Here is a 24420-nt window from a genome sequence, read left to right on the forward strand (position 1 = left end):
ATCATCATCACGCTGGGGCAGTCATGTCATTTCACATGCCACGAGCCAAGAGTTGGCTACAATGCCAACGCCTTGACAACAACCAATTACTCGTACCATTCACTCTTTATTCAACAAGTGTACATGTTGCAGTTGGTGCCAAATATCAAATAATAAAAACTATTCTACTCAGTTTACAAATAACAACTGTAACAGAAATTCGAATTGATTATCCTAAAATTCTATCCTTCTTTTTATACTCAAAAAGCGAAAAACAAATATAGATTTGATTTTTTTCTTTTGTGAAGTTTTATGGGTTTTCATCTCACATATTGCAAAGTTATGTGAAACAGACAGTATATTTAAATTTATTTGAATGTAAACAAAGCAATTGATATAAATTGAAAACAAATCAGAGTTAACTTTCATTCGTTATATTCATATATTCGTTATGTCATCATAAATAAGAATTTTTATAGTGATTATGAAGAGTAATTCAACCAAAATTTTTATGTAGTTCACAGTTGGTCAACAAAGCAAGCAAAAATTTGTTCTTTATTTCAGCATAACCTCATTTTAAAATCCAATTTTGTGGCATGTCATCGTATTTTTGATGGTTTACCAGCTATGTCAACGCAGGTGAAAACTGCAAAGATGAAAGCTGATTTTGTGCATTAGATAAGGACTCAATATGTATGTGTGGAATAACTACTGGCGCTGAAAGTTGCTTCTATGCGTATACGTAATGCGACAACAAGTCCAACCATGCGAGTTGTTTACAAAACTGACTGTACAAATAAAATGCGTGCGTGCAATGAACAGCGAGAACGTGTAGAATTATATATATATATATATATATATATATAGCTGTTGTTCTTGTTGACTGGATGCGCGCTGTAACCAAAATATGCAATAGCACTGGCAAAACGAACTTAATGCACTCGATAGCTGCCATCGAGGACTTTGCTCGTGAGCGGATTAGCTGCCGCAATTTTTAAATGATGCGCACGTGCCATGCATGTGAGTGTAAATATACATTTTTGTGTGTCGGTTTAAGTCTCACGAAAATGCATTTTATCTCCACATATGTGCAGATACTATCTGTGTGAGCAATGCACGTGCTTGCCAGATCTTACGTACTTGTTACATAAGTATAGATATCCATTTGCTTTAACGGCTTAAACGCTTTCAATATTAAAGTGTTATAGAGTATAGTTTAGAATACTTAAAAGCCCCATTATATTGCTAAAGATATTGACTTGATACTACCCAATCTAATATAACTATTTGATTATTGCAGTTAAATGTTGAGCATCCACATATCTCTAGGTGTTTCAGGTTAATACGTTTGACATTTGATTTACTATCACGGGCAATTGAATGTACAAATTAAGTACATTTCAGGTTTTAATCAGAGGCAGCTGCTGCTCAAATCGTTTAATTAGAGCATTCTCAAATAAATTGCGTATGCTGTGTGGGAATTGGAGAAAAACCCAATTATGCTAATCAGTTGGATGCTAAACACAAGTGACCTAGACCCTGTATTAAAACAGGACAAACAACAGAAATCGTAAAAAGCTTAATAAAAGCCCGCAGAAGCCGCAATAAAATTGAAAATCAACAGGCGCAGGCCATTGATGAGAGAGAAAAGATAGAGACAGAGAGAGAGAGAGAGAGAGAGAGAGAAAGAGAAAGAGAACGATGTAGATTGGAATGGAAAGTGTCTCACGACAGCAATTAATTATCAGCTCATTTGTAGGCATTGGACGACACTTAATCAAAGGCGCATCAAGGCAAATTGCCGCATCAGCAGTATGGCTAGCAAGCAAACATACATACACAGATATATTTACATACATACATATATCCTGCTCACGCACAGGCACAAAGGATGGGAGCCAAAGGCGCCAAACTAATAAATCAATATGAGCCGTACGAAACTCATTCAGACAGATACCCGGTCAGCTCGATAAGCTTATTCTCCGATATCCGTTTACAAATTATCTTCAAAACTGTCAACAACAACAAAAGCAGCACTGGCAACGCTGACAAAACGAAACCACACCGAATAAAAGGCAAGCAAATAATCAGAAGAAGAAGAAAAAAACAGGCAATGAGGTAGGATCCCGGATGAACGGGACACAAAGGCGTTAGGATCAACTACAGGGGAATTAACATAATCATTATTATAATGTTATATGGCCATTGTGTAGTCCTGTTACGTCCTCGTAGTCGTTCTCTGCCAATATATATCCCTTTTTTTGCAATCAATAAGTTGTCAGAAACAATCAAATAAATACAAACTGATATGTCAATATTAACTGACAGGCGCATGAAACTCCAGACCCCATAAGGATGGGGCCTACACACACACACACACACACAGTATGCCCAACTTAATGTGGCTGTGTGGCTCTTTGTGTGTTAAAAAAGGCCAACAGCTGACGATAGGCGAAAGGTCTGGTAGAGCACATAACATTGGGTTTATTCTTGTAAATATTTGAATATATTTTCATGAAAGTTATAAAAAATAGTATCATGATACAAAATAATTTGAAATTAGCGAAGTATGCTTCTTCAAAGAGCAAGGTAAATATTTAATTTAATTTTACGCTTCGTTAAATTTGCAAATAATTGATAAATAAATTTGTAGCTTTACATAAATTAAATGAAAAATATAGATACATGTTGCCACTAAGGTACATAACTTTTTAAGCTAGGATTGATTAGAGATACACTTTTGAAATAAAATCTCATTGTAGATTATCTTTCAACATTTTAATGCATATTAATATAAGCTTGATAACAAACCGCTATCGAATATGTATTTCCTTTGAGAATCGATTAAGTTTTGAGGGTTAAGTTTGTCAAAGTTATAGGAGAATACAATTTGGACAAGTTGGTTTCTTGGAATACATCCTCAAATTTAAATTTTATTAATTTTCTATATGCCAAGCTAATCAGAAAGTTTTTGATTTTGACAATCAGTTCAGGTTTGACAAAATTTTGGTAGACTTGAAAAATGTAATAGTATTATGAAAATGATATGTGATTTAATGTACCACTGTGCAGATTATGCGTAAATTCTAGATGTGTTCCGGCTGCCTGAACCTCCCGAGTCTCTGCTTAGGAATGCGTGTAATTGGGTGTTGCCAGCTGCCCTTGCCGGGACGGACATATAGAATTCCTTGATCTGGTTGGAGTGTGAGTGCGGGCTGAGTTGTTTGGCGGCTTAGTGCACCCTTTTCATGGCTTTATGTTATGTCTTTGTAAAACGACAAGGCAAGCCAACCAAAGCGGAACAACAAGGAAATAATATTCTACTATTTTTTTTTTTTTTTTGCGTCCATTTTCATTTGGGAACCGGAACCAAAACACGCTTGTTAGTTTCCGTCTGGCTTTTATCCTTTCTATTTCCATCTTCGGATGTGACTCACAGACGGCCATATGCGTAATCAAAGACGGAATTTATTGTTTGCCATCGCTCGATGGACAAATAAAAAAAAGCACACACACACTCTGACATACAGAAAAATGCGAACCAGTTTCTTGGCACAACAAATGGTCTCTGGTCTGAACTGGTCTTGGACTCACATACTTATGTACTTACGAATAAATAAATATCAGCCCGCTGGCGCTAGGCACGTTTTATTGAATTGATTTTATAAATGGCGCCATTTGGCTTAAGTTCCGCCCAGTTGATTGTTAAGCGCTGACAAATTAATAACATAAATTGTTTAACGCCTTTGCTCATCAATGGCTTCGTCCTTTTTTGTTTTTTTCGTTCCTTTGCAGGGGCACATCGGGCATTGATATTGACTTGCGCCGCGTGGATATCGACCAGTGTCCGCAACGGCACACACCAGGCACAAAGCGACCACTAAACATTTTTGCCGGCACCGATAAGTGCAAGCAGCGGACTACCATGGTGGGTACTTAAAAAATACAACAGAAAGATAATAAGCATTCCCCACAATTTACTCCTCAAAATACAAATATTTCATTAAGTATTTTAAAGTCTTTTTTTCGTAATTAAAATGATCTATCCTTTTTCTTTCTGGTAAATAAGAAGAGTTGCGATTTTTATATGTATTTATTATCATTTATTTTAATTAAGACTTTTAGAAAGGATGTGCTGAATTTTTCGCCAGTTTCTTTCTTGCTGATAAATAATATAAGCTTTATATAGCCGAATTCTAGTTCATATGTATATTTGTTGCTGAGTGTTGACGCAGAAGTCAGCAGTCAATTGCTTATGGTTTCACTTCTATACACTTCTCACCTTTCTCTTTATGTTATCTACCACTGGATGTGCGTAACCACAGTGCGAGGCAATAATGGGTCTGGGCTTTCGGCGCGGCTCCTACAAATGCCTGTGCCGCAAGGGCTTCTATTTTCCAGATGTGGTCGCGCAGCACAAGTTCTTTAATGGCAGCCTGCTGGAGGAGGAGTACGAGAAGCTGATGCTGGTACGTTTAAATTGTATTGCGGCATAAATTATCATTATCATGATGGCGGGGAAACTGAAACACAAATCCGCTGAGTCAGGTGGTCTCAATAATTGCCAACGCTTAACCGAAACACTCATTTAATATGTAGCCACCACCAGTCATGTCTGTTGCCCTGTGTCTCTTTGTAGGGCAAGAACTCGACGTACAACAGCAACACCGAATACGAGTGCCTGCCTTGCGCCGAGGGCTGTGACTCCTGCGAGGATGCCTCGCCCTGCATTGCGGCCCTCAACTGGCCCATGCGCACCAGCATTGTGGCACTGGCCTGCATTGTTATCGGTTTGCTTCCCCCCGCTGCCTGGTTCACGTTTCGCTATCAACAAGTGAAGGTAAGTAAAAGTGACCAACAATTGTGCTTGGCCCGAAAATATAATTATTATACTGACTGTTGCGCGTGCTCGTGCTCGTGCTCGTGTCCGTGCAGCAAGTGCTTGCCCACTTGCCATCTCGCTGTCCAGTTGTTCAAAGTGGCAGAGACAACTTTTTTGTTGTTGTTGTTTTGTAAGTCAGCAGGCCAGGACTGGGTGGAGCTTAAGTAAAGTTGTCAAATGCCTCAGATCCTCTTCGGAGCATGGCCAACCTAAGCTGCTGTCATTGGAATGCTAAGCTGCTTAGCATTGTTAGTTTCAAGTTAATTTTGTACGTGCTGCGTGCGTTCGTTCGTTCGTTCCCGGAAATTGTCGCACATAAACGGAAGTGCAAACATTCACACACAGTGATATCCACTTCCCCTTCCACTTTCACTTCCTTCCTTCCTTCCGACTGCACACTGTTCTGCGGCCAGTCCGGTGTCACTTGTGCGCTCATTACGTACGTTCATGGACCAACAGTCTCTGGCGAATAGTTTTTAAACCGTTTTCAAAACTTTCCTCTGCGAATCGCTTCCTATGTACATAATACATATTACAGACATGTATGTGAGCATAGTGAATTATTAAATTGCCCTTGTTGGCGCTCTTGTCTGTGTGTGTCTAAAGGGAAGGGAGGCCAAAGAATCAGCGCAGTCAGCAAACGAAAATGTTTTCATTTCTAATGCGATTCTGTCGCATTTACGTCTGCCTCTACTTCATTCTCATGTCCTCCGCACTAACTAATTAAATGCCGCTAAATCCTTCTCAGTCTGACAAGCAGCAGCCAAGGATGACTCCAGTTTGTCTGGAGCTCTCTGTTTAGGTGACCTTTTTGCACTTTGTGCGTTTTGCTTTGTGCTCTGCTCAATTGTTCAGATCAGAGACGATTTCAATTTGAATTTTAACTAAGCCACGCCACGTTTTGCACTTTAACAGCGAACTCTCAGCATAGCACAGCATACTAAATATAGTCTGCACTTATCCTTTAATACCCAATTTAACAGTGTAATAAACATTTCAACAATTGTAGGTTGTGCGCGCAGCTAGCCCAGCCCTTTTGCGGGTCATTGCACTCGGCGCGTTCTGCATCTATTGCACGGTAAGTTTAAATTAATCTAAACTATAAGATACGCTGCTGTGAGTACTGAAACCAAACAAACTCAAAGTTAATCTAAAAGTTTATTTGGTATTCATTTAATTAGAGCAAATACTCTGAGACATTTATTTTCCACTGCAATTTAAATGTAAACTGTGCCAAAACTATTTAAAAAAAAAGAAACTGTACAAGTTGTTCAACTCATACAATTTGCTGAAAGTTTTTTTTACTAAATTCCTATTTCAATTGGCTTAATCTATTGTTTGGCTTTAAATATATGTGTGTACAATGTGAAACGGCATTCTACATTGCTGAAAATATGAATAATACAAGAATAGTTGTCCAATTTTAAATTGAAGTCCAAAATTTGAATCAGTGCATTGCATTTCACGAGATTGCCAATTCTGTTATCAATTTAAATACAGAATTTAATATTTATGTATGCAATATGAAACGGAATTCTAAATTGCTGAAAAATGAATTACAAAAATAGTTGACAAGCCTTCAGATAAAATTCAATCTGAATCAGTGTATTGCATTTAAAATGGTTTCCAATTTTAATATAAATTTAGATTGTTTTTCTTTAATTTGGATTAAAGTCGATTACAGTATAAAAACGTTATTTTTAACACTAAACACAATATGCATAGCATATACTCTTTATCAGACAAATGTAGCCATGTATTCCTTACAGTTGAAATCCATTACAAAACTGACTTTTGCCTATTTTAAATTGATGGATTTAGGATTGATCAAAATTGACGAACAAAATTGGCATATTGCCCAAATATAGAACTTTAAACGAGAGTTCGTCGTTTCACAAACACTCTACATACGTCAAATTATATGCATATATATTTAAAAGAATAAATATATATATATTTATGCAGAAGACAGCAGACAATGCGAGTCAGAAGATATATTGTGCTGTTTTATCTAAGGTATGGCTTGTGCCATTTACCAGGAGCACAACGGCCAAAGACCGAGCTAAAAAAGATACATTATTTGGTTCAAAGGCAGTTCGTTTGCTTTATGATTTTTTAAAATGTGCTTAGAGTGGGAGACCGAAGCGATCCGAATCTCCTGTTGTTGGCATTGGCTTTGATTTATTTATATTTCAGAGAAAAGGAAAGCACATTAAACATTTACGCACAGCTAGCAACAGTGCACATTTATGAAAAATTCCAAAATATTCATGAAAAAGGTAGACTTTTGCTGTGCGCAAAATGTACAGTTGAATTGGCATCTTTCCCGTTCCTGTTAACTATTATTCCCAATTCTGGCTCTCTCCTGCGACAAGTCGTAGCTGAAAGCAAAACATTTCCGCCTCAACATAAATGTCTTTTGCAATTCGAATTGCCCGAGCAGTCTCCACAATATTCTACTGAACTACAAAATTGTTCCTTTCCATTTTTTTATTTATTTTATTCTTCAATTAGAATATTGTGATGTATCCGAATCCGAATCTCTACACGTGCACCGCACGCATCTGGCTGCGTGAGATTGGCTTCTCCCTGACCTACGGTGCACTGATGCTGAAAACCTGGCGGTAAGTTGGGAACATCTAAAATGCATTCCTTTCCTACTCACACAATCTCGGACAGGATTTCAGTGATATTTCGGGTTCGTTCCGCCAAAGCTGTCAAAATCACAGATGCAGCGTTGCTCAAGCGGCTGGGCATCATATGCGGCGCGATTGGAACCTGTTTGCTGGTACGCACATTGGTGTCGCCCCCGGACGTTGTCGTTGGCCGCACTGCTGATGACCTCAAGGCGTTTCTGTGCAAAACTGATTGGTGGGACTATACATTCACCTCAAGTAAGTGCACAGAGCCAGCAATTTCATTTCATCATGTCGAGCATAGACAGCACACTTGATTGATACTGAAGCCACTTAAAACCAAACCCGACACTCACACACACACATACATACACACAAGAAATAAGTCGCACGAATACAGAGCGATGCAGTCAAATACAGTATTACGCATACGCACTGTGTGCCGCAGCAAGGTCGAAATGGAATGCCAGCAGTTAAGTGAAAATAAGCAGCGTATGTGTGCTCTAGGCTTAAACTGAAATACAGTCACAAGGCCCCATTCATAGAGTGATATCCTTGCAGTCCAGTGCAGCTAATTCGAGTTTTTGTAAGCGACTTTTCACTTTCCTCTCGCCCTCAAAAAGGCAGAGCAGCAACTATATAGTGATTGTTCGCTAATTGCAAGTTAGTCGATTTAAAAATGTCACTTTGAAGAGCATCTCATTAGACCTTTTAGAGATTTTAGAGATATATTTACAGAAATTAAAATGTGACAACTACTTTAATCATCTAAATATGCTTTTAGCTTAAGCCAAATTTTAAATCCCAGCATTGAAACTAATTGCCAAGCGAGAGCTCTAAATTTGTATGCTATAAATATTTGATTAAACATCAAAAAATATTGCGCTCAAAGCAAAAAAAAAGTAACACAATTTTTTGGGTTAGCGCAATAAAGTTTGAAATAGTTCTGACTGTGCACTCTTTTAATTCGATGATGCAGTGATGCACAAATATTTGTTTAAGCTATGTCAGCGGAAATTTAGATCAGTCATGCGTTTTTTAGGGTACTTTTTATGTTTTTTTCCCTCTCTTGATTAGCGTTGCATGCTACAGCTGCAGCAACTTTTCACAGAAGTCAGTAAGTATAGCAGAAGACAGCAAAATGAACTGATAAGATTTCACTGCACTCTAAATAAGTTGATTTTTATCAAGTGCACATTCCAAGCGCAACTAGAAGCGCACATTAAAACTGTGAAAAGAATGATGCAAATTGGCGTTTGCTTTGTTTTGCATTTCTTTGAACTTAGAAAAGGGCTAACAACGTTTTCTAGCAATTTAACGCTGTGTGTGTTTTTCTTTCTTTCGCAATATTGAGTACTGACTATACAATAACATTAAGCAATTATAATTAGCAACAACTGTTGCAAGCACCGAGCCCTGAAGTTTTTAATTAAAATTAAAACCAAAGTAAAAAGCCACACAAACTCACAAAGGACTCAATCCACAACGAAAAAACTTGTGCCCTCTACTATTTTGTTTTTTTTTTTTCTCCCTCTCGCTTTTTTATGTATGCTCACCACGTCAAACAGTGGAAGTATTATTCTTGGCCTGGGGCGTCCGACTGTGCATAATGGTGAGAAAGGCGCCGTCGGAATTCAATGAGAGCCGCTTCATATCAATGGCCATCTACAATGAGTTCCTGCTCACTTGTTTCCTCAACGTGTCCATGTAAGTAGATTTCTCGGAAACTCAGCACTTAATTTTCTGCATTTGCTTTTTGTTTTCCTTCTTTCTTGCGATGCGATTCGATTCGATTCGATTCGCATTTGGTATTATCTTTGATTTAGCATTTACAATTTTATCGGTTTTCTTTGTCAGGCTTTTTCTGCAGTCTCCCGCAAATCCGGATCTGCTCTATATCATATTCTTTTGCCACACGCAGCTGACGGTGACGCTGCTGCTGGCCCTCATCTTTGGCAGCAAGGTGTGTGTGTGTGTATTAAATGCTTCGATGGATTTGCAGTTGTTGCCACGAATTCTTTTATATTGCTTTTTACTTTTCAGGTTTACATCGTGCTGCGAAGCGGTAAGTCGCATCAGGAGAATATCGGAATGGGCGCCAAGGCATCGGGGGCGAAATTCAATTTTCGACCGCAGGTGCGAACCTTTGCCCATCCAAGTTCGGTGACAACGTCAACGGCGCCTGCAGCTGGCACCACTTCGGCAGGTAAGTAATTGCATCATTATGCTTGCCCATCGACGCTTATGCCTAACGATATGTCCAGTCCGGTTCCGTCCGCTCGACCAAAGTAAAGCAAAGCCAACAGCAAAGAGCCAAAAGTTGCTACTTGAATTTGGCTTTTGACAAATGATGCACAAGTCCTACATGGTAGAACTGGACCAGGCAATTTATGCAAGCATGCTGATTAAGTCAACTGTTTTGACTTTTATTTATGGCACTTTATTTGGCAAATTAAAAAATAAACTTATGGCAAGTGGCGTCAGCCTATCAGTGGCAACGTCGTCTAGCCGCTGCATACACATAACACATACATATGTACTTGAATATTCGCAGATATCTTGTGTCAAGCCCAGCGTTGATTTATGTAAGCGTCTCCTACGCAAAAATGTCCTCTTTGCTTGATGCGGTTAACCTATGAATGTTCAGCAGTGGTTGTGTGTACTTCTGTGTGTGTGAGTGTGTGTGTGTTGTCACGAAGAAGCAGCAGCGGCGGCCAAGCTAAAAGTTCAACTGACATATTTGTTTGTTTATTTTTTTTTTATCTTGTTGGCAAAGTCGTGTTAGACAAGAGTCATCGAAATTTGTTAAGGGTTTATTCCCCGAAGTCTCTCAATGCCTGATGATGTTCTTTTGATAAAATGTCACCAATCCCGAAAATATATTTCAAAGAAGTACTTTCTTACTTTTCTGCGAAGTACATTTGTGAAAGGTAAAAAGGCCAGCAATGGCATATCCTCCGTTTTCTAGCTTAAATATTTTTTCTGAGTGTGTAAGATACTCGAAATTAGATAGAGCATAAAAGTTGTGGGCCATAAAAAGTTTGTTCAGTAGAAAAAGCTAAGCATTTATGTGGCAGGTGGGCGTGGCTCAAGAATAGAAGCAAGAATTTAGTAGTTCCAGACGCCTTTAGGGAGAAAGTCTACTTACGTTTTGGCCAATGGTTTTCTGGGCCTCAGTTTTAATTTGCGGCGCCTATTTCGAAGTTTATCACCGAGAGTGACGCTTTATGTTTTAATGCTTTATGAGCGACCTTTTCCTCATCGGTGCGGTTTTTATTTTTTTTTATTTAATTTTTTATTGCTCGTATTTCTATTTCTCTTCTTATATATTTTTTTTATTTATTTATTTTTTTTTTGTGACGGCAGCCGCAATTGTGGTTGCGTAAATTGTGCGTTAAATTTAAAAACATTTGCTAGACGCTCTCTCATTGTGATGCGTTGCGTGCTGCGTTTTTTAAGAGGCCTGACTTCAATTTGCATATTTAAATTAAACAATAACAACGCCACTAATACATATATACAAAAGTAGACACACACACACACGTACACGCAACTAGAGACAAAGTTGTTAGCTTATATTCATGTGCATTTGTATTTGTGTGGTGAATTTTAAATATATATATATATATTTTTTTTTGTGCAAATATGTGGATTATATTGTGGCATTATTCGGCAAAGAGCGCATATAATAAATTCAATTCTGGCCACTTCTGCTGCTCACGCTTAATTTCACAGCCATAAATCTAAATCCAGCTACAGCAAAAAAAAAAATAAAGAAAAAGAAAAAATTTACTGCTCTTATGTTATGCTGTTTTTCTTGTTGTTGCTCTTGTTCTTGCTGTTGTTGTTGTTTGTTGTATTTGAAAGTCGCGTCAAGTGGCGCTGAGTGGACTCACTTAAATCACACTGACAGGCTTTCAGTTGAATTGAACGGCCATTTATCATCGTGCAATCTGCTCCACCCATCCAGCCATCCAAGCACCCACCACCCACACAAACTGGTAGGCTGTCCCTAACCACAAACAGCGTCCATTTTCATTTTCATGTTGCCTGTTTTGTTGGCTGCCACAGCTACAGAAATACGCATTTAAATTCGTTGTCCTCACAGCGAACATTACTTATGCCAGCCAACTTTTGACATGAGCGCAACTTTTTTAGTGCAAAAGTTAAGGGGGGTATGCGGTAGTAGGGTGTTCGTTCTGGCAGCTTTTCCACTTGAAAGTTGCGTCAGCGTGTAAATAATGCTTTTTATACCCTGATCCCATTCAAAATTATTAAAAGGGGCATTATGAAGTTGTGCAAAAGGATGTAACAAGCACAAGGCAGCATCTCTGACCCCATTATGTAAATATATGTTGTTGATGAGCGGCAACAGTCGAGTCGATTAACCCATGTCCATCTGGGAGACTAGAGACTAAAGACTTGAAATTTGTAATATATCATTTCTTGTGTATCAAGTGCAGATCAAGTTTATAACATTTGATAATGACTTTCGGTATCTGCAAGTCGAGATCTTTCCTCTAGAGTACGCATACGTGTTTGTGCAATAATTGTAATTGATGAGTATGAGGCAGGATGAACGACTTCATCAAACACTTATTTCTGTATTGCAGAGACGAAGCTCTCCGACCAGGAGGCGCTCGAGGAGATACGCCAGTTGAGCATGCAGCTGGAGCGCATACAGGAGATGGCGCCACCCAAAGGTGTCGCTGTAATGACCATCTCCAGTCTGCTCGACGGTCTTAAGACGCCCGGTGGCATAATGATGGTTGCTGCTGCTGCCACGCATACAGCGAGCCGGCAGAGTGCGTTGCCTCTGCTGGCGCTCAACGCCGAGATGCAAAAGTACAACCAGCAGATGCAGCAAAACAATAATGCAAATGGCAGAGCTGCTGCTGCTTCTGCGGCTGCTGCTGCTGCCGCTGCTGCTGCCGCCTCACGTGGCAGCATACCCACCATGGTGCTGGAGACGCCGCCCTCATCGGCGTCACCAACAACGCCGACAATTGTCTACGAGGAGCGTGCGATAAACACCGAGCTAAGTGGCGATGATTTTCGGGAGCAGCTGTTGCGTCGCACCGCCGATGGACACATCATCTGCAGTCGGTGTCTGGACGCATCCAAGGAGCATTACTATTGCTGTCCGCCGTTGCGTAATGCCTGTGAGGAGCTGGGCTCTCCACAGCAGGAGGGCAGCCTGAGTTTTGCCAACATCAAGCTGGACTGCATGTGCTCACAGTCCGAGGATCTCGATCTAGATCAGATGCAACTGGCGCAGCAGCAGCACCAGCAGCAGCAGCTACGTCGACCGGTTGTGCGTACGGCAGCAACGAATACGCCGCCAACGAGCTGTAAACGTGGTCCGCGCAATTTGCTCGAGGCGGAGGTGAGCATTTCGTATCAAATTTGTGATAACTGTAGAAATAAGTATAGGCTTAGCGATAAGCCGTTAAGAAGACGCAGTGGCAGTTGCACACAGGCAGAGCCACACCCAGCGCCGCCCACACAAACGAGAAGCAGTGAGCTCCTCGATCGCACTGAGGACAACACTGTGACTGTTGTTGTTGGTACGAAAACTGCCCGCTCCACAGATGACATTGCGCTCTATAAGACAACGCATCCGGGCGATAGCGATTCGGAGCCGATAGCCGCTCAGCTATCGCTGGGCAATGTCTCGAACACATCCAACAATTCCACTAGCCAAACGGACAAGACGAGTGGCAGCGGGGCGGGCGGGCAGCGGGCCAAGCGTCCCGATAAGCTGGTGCTTGATTTGAACGATCGGTCCAAATACACCAAGGAGGTTTCTGTATAAAAGCTTAAGAAAGACAAAGAGAGATAGAGAGAGATAGAGAGAGGGAGAGAGAGAGAGGTAGAGAGTGCTTTTCTTTTTGGTTTTTAAAATTGCAAATTGATAATGATTATGTTATGCAAATTAAATAAAAAAAAGACTTTATGAAATTTAATTGTATGATGATAGAAACTATAGCAAGTAATACTATTACAAAGATATTATGAATATGTATATTAAAACAATACTAATAAGTTGGCAAAAACGCTTGATTTCAATGAAGCCAAATGGGACACTTCAGCCGGTCAGCGATTTGTATTGCCTTCAGGCCCAAAACACAGGCGCAAAGCATTTGCAACGATAATGAGCCCCATGTTGTGAATACTTTGCACTTGGTAAACACACATATTCAAATTGAAATACAAACACAAACACATGAATCTCACACACACACCCACACAGACACAGACACAGATACAGACACACAAACAAGCAGCGTCGCCGTTTTGTTGAAAATCATGTGCTTTTGCAGCAAGCCAAAATTTAATTTACATTTAAATTGCATTCGCAAATAATTTTAGCTAAGCCGCTAACGAACCTAATTGCGAACGTCATCAATAGCTTAAAGAGTAGCTGACATGATCAACCATTAACTAGTTAACTAAGTCATGTTTCAAGTGCCGCTATTGAAAATGGCATTATAATTGAGCACGCGCACACAGATATACATACCTAGATTATTTAGATATGTTTCGTACTTCTAGCTGTTAACTGTAAAATAAACATATCTCTGCCAAAAAAAAAGAAAATAATTAAATAATATATAACTAAAAAAAAACAAAAGAGCGCTCATAATTCAGAGCCTAGATTAATTGTAGCTACTAACGATTATTACTAACAATTGCCCCAAGAACGAAAACACAACTAATACAAATACAAATAAAAATAAAAATAAATTGATTACATTGAAAGTGCAGCTAAATATTGATTTAGCATTGCTCACACATTTATTGAAGTATATTGGAAGTTATGAATTAAAAAAAAAAACATTTTTTAAATACATAAAATGTACGATAAAAATGCGAAAATTGTTATTTAACTATATCTGATGAATAAAAGTTTATTATAAATGTCTGTAAACTGAAACAAAAGCTTGGGAACTGCAACGATAGCCGACAACAATTGAGTTAAAACTTTCACCTGCATGGGTAGCTTCAAAAATTGTTTTCAATCTGCCCTCAGTAAGTAAGTATGTGCATATCTGTATGGCTATCAAGAACATTAGCAAGTGAAAAAAATGAGAAAAAGCACAACACACGCACTTGAGGACTCTTTCGCTTTATGGCCACGTTATTGCCTTTATCTTTATGGACATGCCTCTGTGACTATATGTATAAGTGTGTTGTGGGTGCTTCTTGTCTGTTTTTTTTTCTGTTTTTTTGTTTATTTTTGTGTGACCCTTTTTACCATTTATGGGCTCGTTTTATGAATGCCTTTCCAACAAACATCAACACAGGAATTCATGCGCACATACATAATATACACACACAGCAAAATATCAACCGTTTTTGAACAAGACGTTAATTTAAATCTTTATACAGCATTTGCCTGTCGATGTTTTCATTTCATTAAAATTCCCCAGCTGGCTGATAGCGACGGTTAAAGACCCTTAAGAGCATACACACACGCACACTCACGCACACTCGCACACACCCACATGCACCAACACATGATAGTGTTATCATATTCGTAAAGGACTTCGGCAGTGGATATGCGTGTATTGAATGCTCAAGCATGTTACGCAACCCGGTGAATTTCAAGTGAAATTAATTTAAAGAACTCCCTTAACGTGTTGCTTTAAGCCCATGTCTCACTTCACACTTTCCAAGTATTTTATTGACTCCTACTTCAGCTAAAAGAGCTAAATTAAAGTTTGTGGGAAAAGGCAAACAATTCGTATATTTACATATTTCTGATTAGCAAGAAGTTTATCGAAACGAATTTTAGTACACAAAATGCTTAATTCAGCAGTTGATGCTTTAAGCTACTTAGACTGTCTTAACGTTAACTTAAGAACCATTTAGTCGAAGATTTACCAATTAAGTCCAACTTAAACTTTAAATTTCTGCTCACTTTATATATTTTTATTTATACTGAAATTGCAGTCAGTCACATTTGAGGTGAAAATAAAAACAAAGTTTTACAGAGACAGCAAAAAAATAACGAGGAAATTAAATCTGCTATTTTACAAAATATACATTGAAGTAAATCGTTGCAATAATAAATAACGTGACATCTTTGACAGTCGTGTAAAACATTGTGGCTCGAATGCTAAATAGATTTCAAGCCGCGTGACCGCAACGACAACCCCAAATATTTGATTGGCTTTCTTGCAAAATGTGTCCACCTTCTCATACTGCAAGATACTTCCCTGTCTTTCAGCCAACATTCCGAAAATGTTTTTATTTACTCTATTTGCCATCAAAAGTCAGAAGAAATGAGCAGCGCGTTTATACAGAAAACAGACAATGTACATAAAGAAAACAATTAACAATTTTCTGGCTGGGTAAAGTCAAATATTCTGTAATAATATTAAACGTATATTAACATAAATTACCTTTTTCACGTCTGCATATACTTCTATATTATAACATATGATTTTTTAAAAAATCTCAAAATGTATCCTTAACCTATAGTAGTCATACAACCTTTTCAACAAATTGTATGACAGGGTATAAAAACGATAAGCTTAAATCTACTAAAACTTCTATATAAGGGCACTTGCATAAAAATCCTATTAATAGACAGCTTATGCAATTGAACTTGTGGATTTTTATATATTCTCTTTTATATATTCTCATCTCTCTCCATTTTTGTTCTGTGTAGAGACAACAGACATTTAATGGAGAGCCTGTTGCAATGCCACAAGTCAGGAGCTTAATTTTGGTTGGCAATAAATTTGAGATCTGAATTCGTTAGGCCATTTGGTGTAAAGCATTCTAAATAACAGAATAAAGGCACTTAGACGCAATACGAATTGGTCTTTGTTAGCAGTGCTTCACAATTTATAACCATGTCGATGCTGATGATGACCTTTGATAGCAACGGGGATGGGGTGATGACTGGTAAATGTGAAAGTCAAAGGTCTGGGCTGTAGAATTTCAAACATTTTTCATCACTTAATTACGGCAATAAATGCCAGTGGAAATTTCTTTGCGCCACATCAAAATGGCATTAAATAAAAACATGTTAACGACTTGCAGGCCAAAAATTGCAAAAACCAACCAAAAAAAAAATTGGTAGCAAAAAGCAGCTAGGCGAACAAAATTTATGTACAAAACAATAAAGCGTCAAAAAAAAGAAAGAAAAAAACACTTACGCACACTCACCCAAGTGTAATGTGATAGAGGAACATGTCGAGGGCAAAAACAATAACAACAACATCAGCAAAAGACAGCCACTTGGGGCTCACGTGCGTTGGGCCAATTAAAATTAAAGTAGGCACTGAGAGAAGCTAAACTGTGTATGTGTATGTGTATGGGTGTGTGTGTGTGGGTGTGTGTGTGTGTGCAGATGCCTAAAATAAGTGCAATAAAATGAAATTGCTGAACAACACCTTATTAACGGCAGCTGCCTCTCCGCCCACATCAAGCGAGAAAGAGAAAAAGGCAAAAACAGACTGAGGAAATTACCAGCCCCAGTCAGTTGTTGCGACTCCATTGTGATTCCATTGCTTCTTGTTGCCTTTTCAATTTTGTATACCCAGCACTCATATAAACTGTGTGTCAAAAGGGTAATTTGAAATTGTAACAAGCTGATCTAATCAATTATGTGATTTTTATTTATTTTTAAATTAAGCACACATTTTAAAAATATTGTAATTTTTTAGACAATTTGAACTCATCTGTTAAATTAGGTCGTTAATATCTTAAAATATTTGTAAGGATATGTCGTAGTCGGGCATAGTGTACTTTACTCGATAAATGTTGTTCTTATCCAAAGAATAAAGAAAAAACAACAAAAAAATGGCAACTTTGATGCCACGATATCCTCTGACAATGGCAACGTGGCTTTTTATTTCCATCCGTTAAATACTCTTTTGTTTTTTTAAGTTTTATACCTACAATATATACTTAAAAGAAACACTTATCGTTTCAGATTAGATCAATTCGGCATTATAAATAGTAATACATATATTAACAATTGTTTTATAATATTGAAATATTTTCTATCTTGCTAAATTTAAACAAGCTTATCCCATAAATGAATTTAACTCCAAGCAGTGTATATTAAGTAAGAAACAATCACCAGCTGGGCGATAGGCGTTTTATCTTCCTCCTCCAACCCTCAAGCACTCAATAAAGACTCAAATTAAGGCCACTTGTGCTCATGTGACTTAAAGCGATACTTTAAGTTCTCACCCTTAAAATATATCGGTTAATTGGTTTTGTGGAAAGCTTCGTAAATATTTTGATCTGATAAAATGTCATCTGCAGCACTGTTTGCATTGCCGTAACTCAAGTGCTTTTTCATATGCTTCACATTGACACACACACTTGCAAAACATATTATACCATCACAATAGGGGAAACGTTGCAACCGACTTCAGAGAATATGTTATATATGTTTTTGAATGGCAGCTACGCTACAGTCTTGCAGTCAGAAGTGTCATAATATGGGAACTCTACCTGGGCATAACAATGCTTAACTGAAAACGGTTTTTTGATATAAAAACATGTAAGAAAAAACAAGCAAAAAATAAAAGGAATAAAAACGCACAACTGCATCTGAGTGTGCATATAAATTGCATTACACAGTTACTGGCTTAGGTGTATATGTAAAAAATAAATCTGCCTCAAGTGCAAGGATTGTAGTCCCACACCTGTCTAGCGCACACACTCACACTCACACCCACACACACACACACACACACATACATTTGTTTCCTTAAACATAACTATTTGAATGCAGACATTGCTGGCAGACAAGCTTGAAGTACTCAGCTGGTACCCAAAACCTGGCCCCCAATCCACAACCAGCAGACCCAGACCCAAACCCTCAACCGCAACCCTAACTCAAAGACTGATTTTACCTATGACTTGACTACGATACTGAATGCTGACTGGCTGGTTGGCTGGCTGACGTTACAGTTACAAGCCATTTTGCAAATGTGTCGGTTGCTATTTGGATGAGATGCGGATGTGCGATAAGCTTCAAATGCAAAAATTGAGTATAAGCTCAGCATGTGTGCGATGGAGATAAAGATAGACAATGTAAATAGTTTCCCTCTCATTTTCACACTTTCACGAAACGTAACAAATAAATATATTAAAATTGAATGTATTCTACCAAAGCATATCCTGCCTTGAGCTATCATAGATTCCGATTGGATAAGGATACCTGGCATTCATGCACAAAATTTAAACTTGAAGTAACATAGCTGATGCAGGACAGAATTTACAAAAAATTTACTTTAATATAAATTATACTAAATTGCAAAATATAGTAATTTTGGGTTGAGATCAGATGTGATCATGTGAAGCATCACTTGTAAGACAATAAGAATCGGAATAGGGTATTAATACTACTACAAGTCGGCACCTGTGTTTTATAGTCGGGCATGTGTCTTGCCAACCACTCTTCGGTTATTCCCACTTAATATAACATCTGTATTCTGTGCGCTCACTTGCCACTTATCCGCTTTTAAATGGAAGGGGCGGAGGAGGGTCTGCTTCAATTGAGCGTACAAAAGTAACAGATTGCGATTTACTTTCACAGCGGAAATAAAGGGAAAGCGATCACTTGAATCTAAACCAAATGTCTAAAAAAAATAAAAATAAAAAAAAAATGGCAGCACTTTGCTCGTAAGCCTGAAATGCATTGTGCCCTAAGCTTAATTCACTTGCCAACTGTGAGCTCGTAAGTGGTGGCACTGCAGGAAGTCAAAGCTCAGGCAAACTGGTGGAGCAGCAGCCACCTGTCGTCTGTCATTTGTGGTGTTGAGCGGGTGAAATGTGAGTGATGTTGGGGTCCCACAACCTGGTGGGGTAAATGAGAACGGAATTTCCAATTAATAAGAAAAAGGATGAATTACATTAAAAGCAAATGGTAAAAGGATCAGGTTAGAATGCCTTGGGCGACGGGTCGCCTGTAAAAAAAATGCTTAAATATATGCATATATATGTTAGCAAACCGAAGATGATTACCAATAAAATTAGATAAATCGACTTAAAGCAAACTGAAGCGAGTTCAGCAAATGCCTTAAGCCATTTTATGTCTACAATGTCTTATCGCACACCAAAGAATTAGTTTAATATATGCCTTATTATATTTTATATCTACAGTATGTAATCAATACTGCAATCCAAATACCATAGATACAATTTATAGTCTTTACTGACACTTAATTAAAATAGATAGGCTTAAAATTAAATTAATGGCATTAAAGTTCAATAATTGCGCAATTTAATAATAAATAAAACACTAAATCTAATTAGAGCAGTATGAAAAATAATCAGAATCAATTTACAGCCAATGGAAGCTAATAAAATTTTAATTAATTATCACTGCAATAGCAATTTATATTTGATTACAAAAATATTTAACATTATGAAGTTTCGTATTACTGCTGCCAAACGGCATAAAAACCAATTATGCCGAGGCAATTCAAGTGCAGACTCTAAGTAGCTGCGGGACTTAAATGATAATTGAGATTTTATGCACCCCACACTACAGCCACAAAGAGAGAAATCATTGGCTAAAATGTGCATCAGTGTGAGCCACAAAGTACACATTTCACATGGGCTGCAGGTACATAGATAAAGCGACTGAGCCAGCCCCTATAAGGAACATATATCAAAGTGAGTACAGCGCAAAACGAACATTGTATCTACGGGAAGCACAATATGTATGTATCTATGTACATATGTATCTGTTTTTAGCTGTATATGAGCAACGGCTGATTATTCGCTTTATGTGGCGTCGCACATATAACAATAAAACCTGAAATGTTAGCAATGAAAAGCACAAATAATAAAGCACAAACACAGCACACACGCATACACAAAAACAACACACGCACACACAAATAAATATAAATATATATATACATATCCATATAACTATGCCTGCAAATGTACTTTGTATGTTTTGTTGTTAGAGCTACTTTTACGTAATTGCTGCACTCAGTTTAAGGACAATTGACGTGCAGTCGAGCTGGAGGACGAAGTGGTTTTTTGGTGCCACTCTAGGGTGGGCATGAGCTTGGGAAACCCGACCACAAATGCATTTGTCGAAAATTGGTAGCCAGAAGCAATTTCGTGTGCGGTTTGCACTTAAATTAGATGTACAAACAGTTGAACAAAGCACTTGAAATTAAGTGATGCAAATCACAAGCGTCTTATAAGTCAAATACATTTGAAGCATTAATTACCGCATCGAGATGTGTGTGGCACAATTTGCTAAAATTAATGGCTTAATTACAATACGTTGTGGCATTGAATTTATGCGCACTGCTCAAATGGACGATTGCTCTTCGGGCAGGAGAATATCGTACTCATTTTATTGCGCATCATAAATATTTCGTAAAAATTGCCTTTAATTAATTCCAGGACATCCTATTGTCTTGGGCTTGGTCGCACGTAAAAGTAATTTGTGGCTATTGCGACAGCATTGCAATCTTTTGCCATTTCTCTGAACTGAAAATGTCAATGGATTTTGAATAACCAATTTATGAAATTAATTGCTTTGAAAATAGCAAAGATACTGGTTATCTTATCATTTCATTTCCTTTCCATTTAATAAAGTTACCAGCCTGTGCACATCTAGCCTTGTACAAAAAGGATTTTGATATAAAACTTGTCACCAATCAGGACAAGAGCTAAAGCCAGCACAGAACAGAAAACAGACAGCATAAATTGCCAGAAAATGTAAAAAAATAAAATAAGTATTGGTGTTGACAGAAACAAAACTGACATTAAATTCCTAGAGCAAATTCAATTTATTTACAGCACAGCGAACACTCTTATACCCTATGAACAGATTTATGACAATTAAAATCATGAAATTTAAATGCTTAACAAAAAATTATGTTATTAAAAATATTTAAATCGAAGTTTTAAATCTTCTGTGGAATTCATTTACTTGTAAATAAATTAAAAAGAAATACTTTAAGCTTCTTAATAATTTATATTATATTATAGAAACACGAAGAACTCATGATTTACCTGCAAACACAATAGAAACAACATTTATCGATGCACGTTGCAGCAAAGCATGATTAAGCAAATTTCCAGTTTTGTGAAAGCTACTTTGACTCTTGAGTTGGCAACTCATCACTATGCACTTCACAGGCAGTTTCCGATAATATTCAAGTGACTTTACGAAGCAACTATCAGATTGTACTTGCAACCCCAGACAAATAGCAATTTAAGTTGAAATGTAAATGCAGTCGGGACAAGGAATCGATTTGCATTCGTTTAATTGACTTTGCAGCATAGTTTCAATAACGCAGCAGGCGATGAGAAAAGTCGAAGACCTGAACCCAAACTAAAACGGAAAACCCAAAACCAAATTCAAACTCAGAGCTCAATTCAAAAAAACAAACAAATCACCAGACATAGGCAGACAAACAACGAAAACTTTGATTGACATTTCAATTAAATTATAGCCAAAGTCGTTGGCAAAGTCATTTGCGACTCCTGCTAACGAAAGATGTTTCGTTTGCAAAAAGTTTTGCACACCGAATATAATGAGATCTATGAGCCGCTGATGGTGGAGTCACCCTTCACCCTGGTCGATGCACATGGCGTGGGCCTGCGCCAATATCAAATTGGACTCTCGAGCAGCATGCTGCTGTTTGGCTGTGACAACTTCTACAAGCACGGCTCCGAGCAATGCGGAGATCCCAATTGGCAATACAATATTCTGGATGCGGAAATCGAGTGCTTTGATCTGATCAGCCTGGTGCCGCTGGAATATGTACGTTTTAATTTCTATCGCAAGTACGATCGGTGCATAATGATGATTAGTGTGCCACCCAATGGGAATCAGCTACCGCCGGATCGTCCGATGATCTTTGAGTTTGGCGGCCACATTCACAAGCAATACTATTTTCAGACGTGGCGCGAATGTGTCGCCTGCTTAAGGACATTCCTGCCAAGGTTGAGACACATCAACGGCGCCTCACCCTTTTCGAGCACCGACATACAGGTAGACGAGGTGCAACACATTGCCCAGGTGCATGTGCCACATCGACCGCAATCCGTCTACAGCATGTGCTACAGCTCAGCGGGTGGAGCCTAAATGGGCAAAAAACTAAACTTTTCACATTTTACATCGCATGCATATTTTATAGATGGCTAAGCTGCTTTGCGAAGCTTTTACTCCTGCTGTTGCTTCTGCTGCTGTTGCTGCTGCCAATTTTATTAATGCACAGCAAGTTGTGCTGCAGCAGGCAAGTCGTGTCTTTATATGTGTATTAAAAAGCCACATCTTAAAGCCACTTTTCGGTCAGCTTTAAATTTAATTGTTCTTTTCGTTTTTTGTATTTTTTGTTTTTACTATTGTTGTGGGTGCAGCTGTCAGCCAAAAGTCGCTGGTTTTACTTTATGGTTTGGCCCACTGCTGATTTCATTTATTTTTCTATGTTCGCTGATCTTTTTTTTTTGGAGTCGTTGAAAAAGTTTTCAATTTGTCGACAAACTTAAGCCGCAGCCGCAACAATTGTCTGTCTGTCTGTGCGTGCAGCTGACACCGAAAATCAATTGCAGTAAAAATGCCCGGCAAATAAACACAAACCAATGCCAAACAGGCACGCAAGACTTGATATCGAATGAAACGAAAGCATCATCATCGTCATTGGCTTCCGTTGGTTTCTTTACAGCGTTTAATGGTCAAAGTTTTCAAGTGCTATGTAATTTATTTGACTTGCTTTCGTTTCAATACGTTTCATTTAGCCTTTGGCTTGCGACTGCACATTGATAAATTACAATTTATTTAATAAATAGTACAAAATGCTCCCATTAATCATACGCCATGTGCTGCCAAGCCAAGCAAACACACACACACACACACAAACACGAAAGTTTACAATTTTTCCAATAAAATCCTACGCAAATAACTTCCTGTGAATAAAGCCCACAATTTTGCATGTTTCGCCTTACAAATGTGCGGCTAATTAATGCGCTGCTTTGAAACGATTTTCCACAATCGGTTCATGGCAACAGTAAAGCCAAAAGTTAATTAAAAACTCATTGGCCACGTCCACACGGAGCACAGCTCCTGTTTAACTCAATAAAAAGCATTTGAGAGAAATCCATGATCTACTTATTTAAAAGGACTACACACATGTCTCACCCATTCCCAAACCCTGCTGTATTCCAGCATATTAATTTACTTGTAATACACCTGCCCACTTTTCGAGCAGGTAATGAATTGAAAAAAGTCCTTGTGGAAACCATGACTACCTGCTGATCAAAGCAAATTCTAAACATTCTAGTTTTTGAAAAAAAAAAATGGATTTTGTAATTTATATTTTTGCGCACTTAGATAATGCCCTATTTCTTAAAAGCAGTTCGACGGATTTGTGATTCTAATGCACGAGTTGCTATTTCTTGAAAATGTTGCCAGCAAAAGTATGAAAAATACCAAAATGTAGAATGAAAAGCAAATACAAATGTTAATTATTTCTGAGTTTCTAATTATTTGCTTTTGGACGAATGTGAGTAATATTACAGTCGGTACAGCAAAATGGATACGTAACTGATTAGTGATGTAGTCGCCGTAAAGCTTTACATTAGAAAGAGATTACGCTGGAGGCGACCATGCTGCTCAACGGGGTAGCGATTACAAGGTTAACTCATCGCAATCGCGCCGCATGAAACACACAGTCGAAGGACTCCCTTTGCCGTTGAAGCGACTAAGCTTATGTGGCATTCGTTAGTTGCTGCAACGTGTGAGTGAAGCAGCTGACAGCCAGAGCAGCTGGTGGCATAGCGTAAAAATGTATGTAAGAGTGTGTTTACAAGTGGCAGAGCTTTGTTGTGGTTCTTCTTAGTTGAGTAGCAAAACAGGCGCTGATTTTGACTCTACAATACATACAAAGTCACAAATGTATACAATCACATATAACT

The 24420-nt window shown here is 38.3% G+C and overlaps 2 protein-coding genes across 3 annotated transcripts in view; both read left to right on the forward strand.

Annotated features, from left to right (window-relative positions):
- The window catches only part of LOC6561036, a 52053-nt gene extending 37956 nt beyond the window's left edge, over positions 1-14097 (forward strand). Inside the window, exons 5-14 of one of the 2 annotated variants that reach the window (XM_032735057.1) lie at positions 3775-3907; positions 4305-4448; positions 4619-4819; positions 5871-5939; positions 7376-7485; positions 7541-7755; positions 9066-9204; positions 9355-9460; positions 9541-9703; positions 12111-14097. In XM_032735057.1, coding sequence (XP_032590948.1) covers positions 3775-3907; positions 4305-4448; positions 4619-4819; positions 5871-5939; positions 7376-7485; positions 7541-7755; positions 9066-9204; positions 9355-9460; positions 9541-9703; positions 12111-13312 — 2482 coding nt within the window. In that variant the 3' untranslated portion in view covers positions 13313-14097. The remainder of the gene's footprint in view (positions 1-3774; positions 3908-4304; positions 4449-4618; positions 4820-5870; positions 5940-7375; positions 7486-7540; positions 7756-9065; positions 9205-9354; positions 9461-9540; positions 9704-12110) is intronic. The other variant, XM_001986169.3, reaches the window with a different exon arrangement.
- A 7690-nt stretch (positions 14098-21787) lies between these two features.
- On the forward strand, positions 21788-22797 carry LOC6559247. Its single transcript, XM_001986171.3, has one exon. It carries the CDS (start codon positions 22001-22003, stop codon positions 22589-22591), a length of 591 nt encoding a protein of 196 aa, XP_001986207.1. The 5' UTR covers positions 21788-22000; the 3' UTR covers positions 22592-22797.
- Positions 22798-24420: the final 1623 nt, after the last annotated feature.

Source organism: Drosophila grimshawi, unplaced genomic scaffold (assembly GCF_018153295.1).
Source record: "Drosophila grimshawi isolate 15287-2541.00 unplaced genomic scaffold, ASM1815329v1 contig_1367, whole genome shotgun sequence".
NCBI lineage: Eukaryota > Metazoa > Arthropoda > Insecta > Diptera > Drosophilidae > Drosophila > Drosophila grimshawi.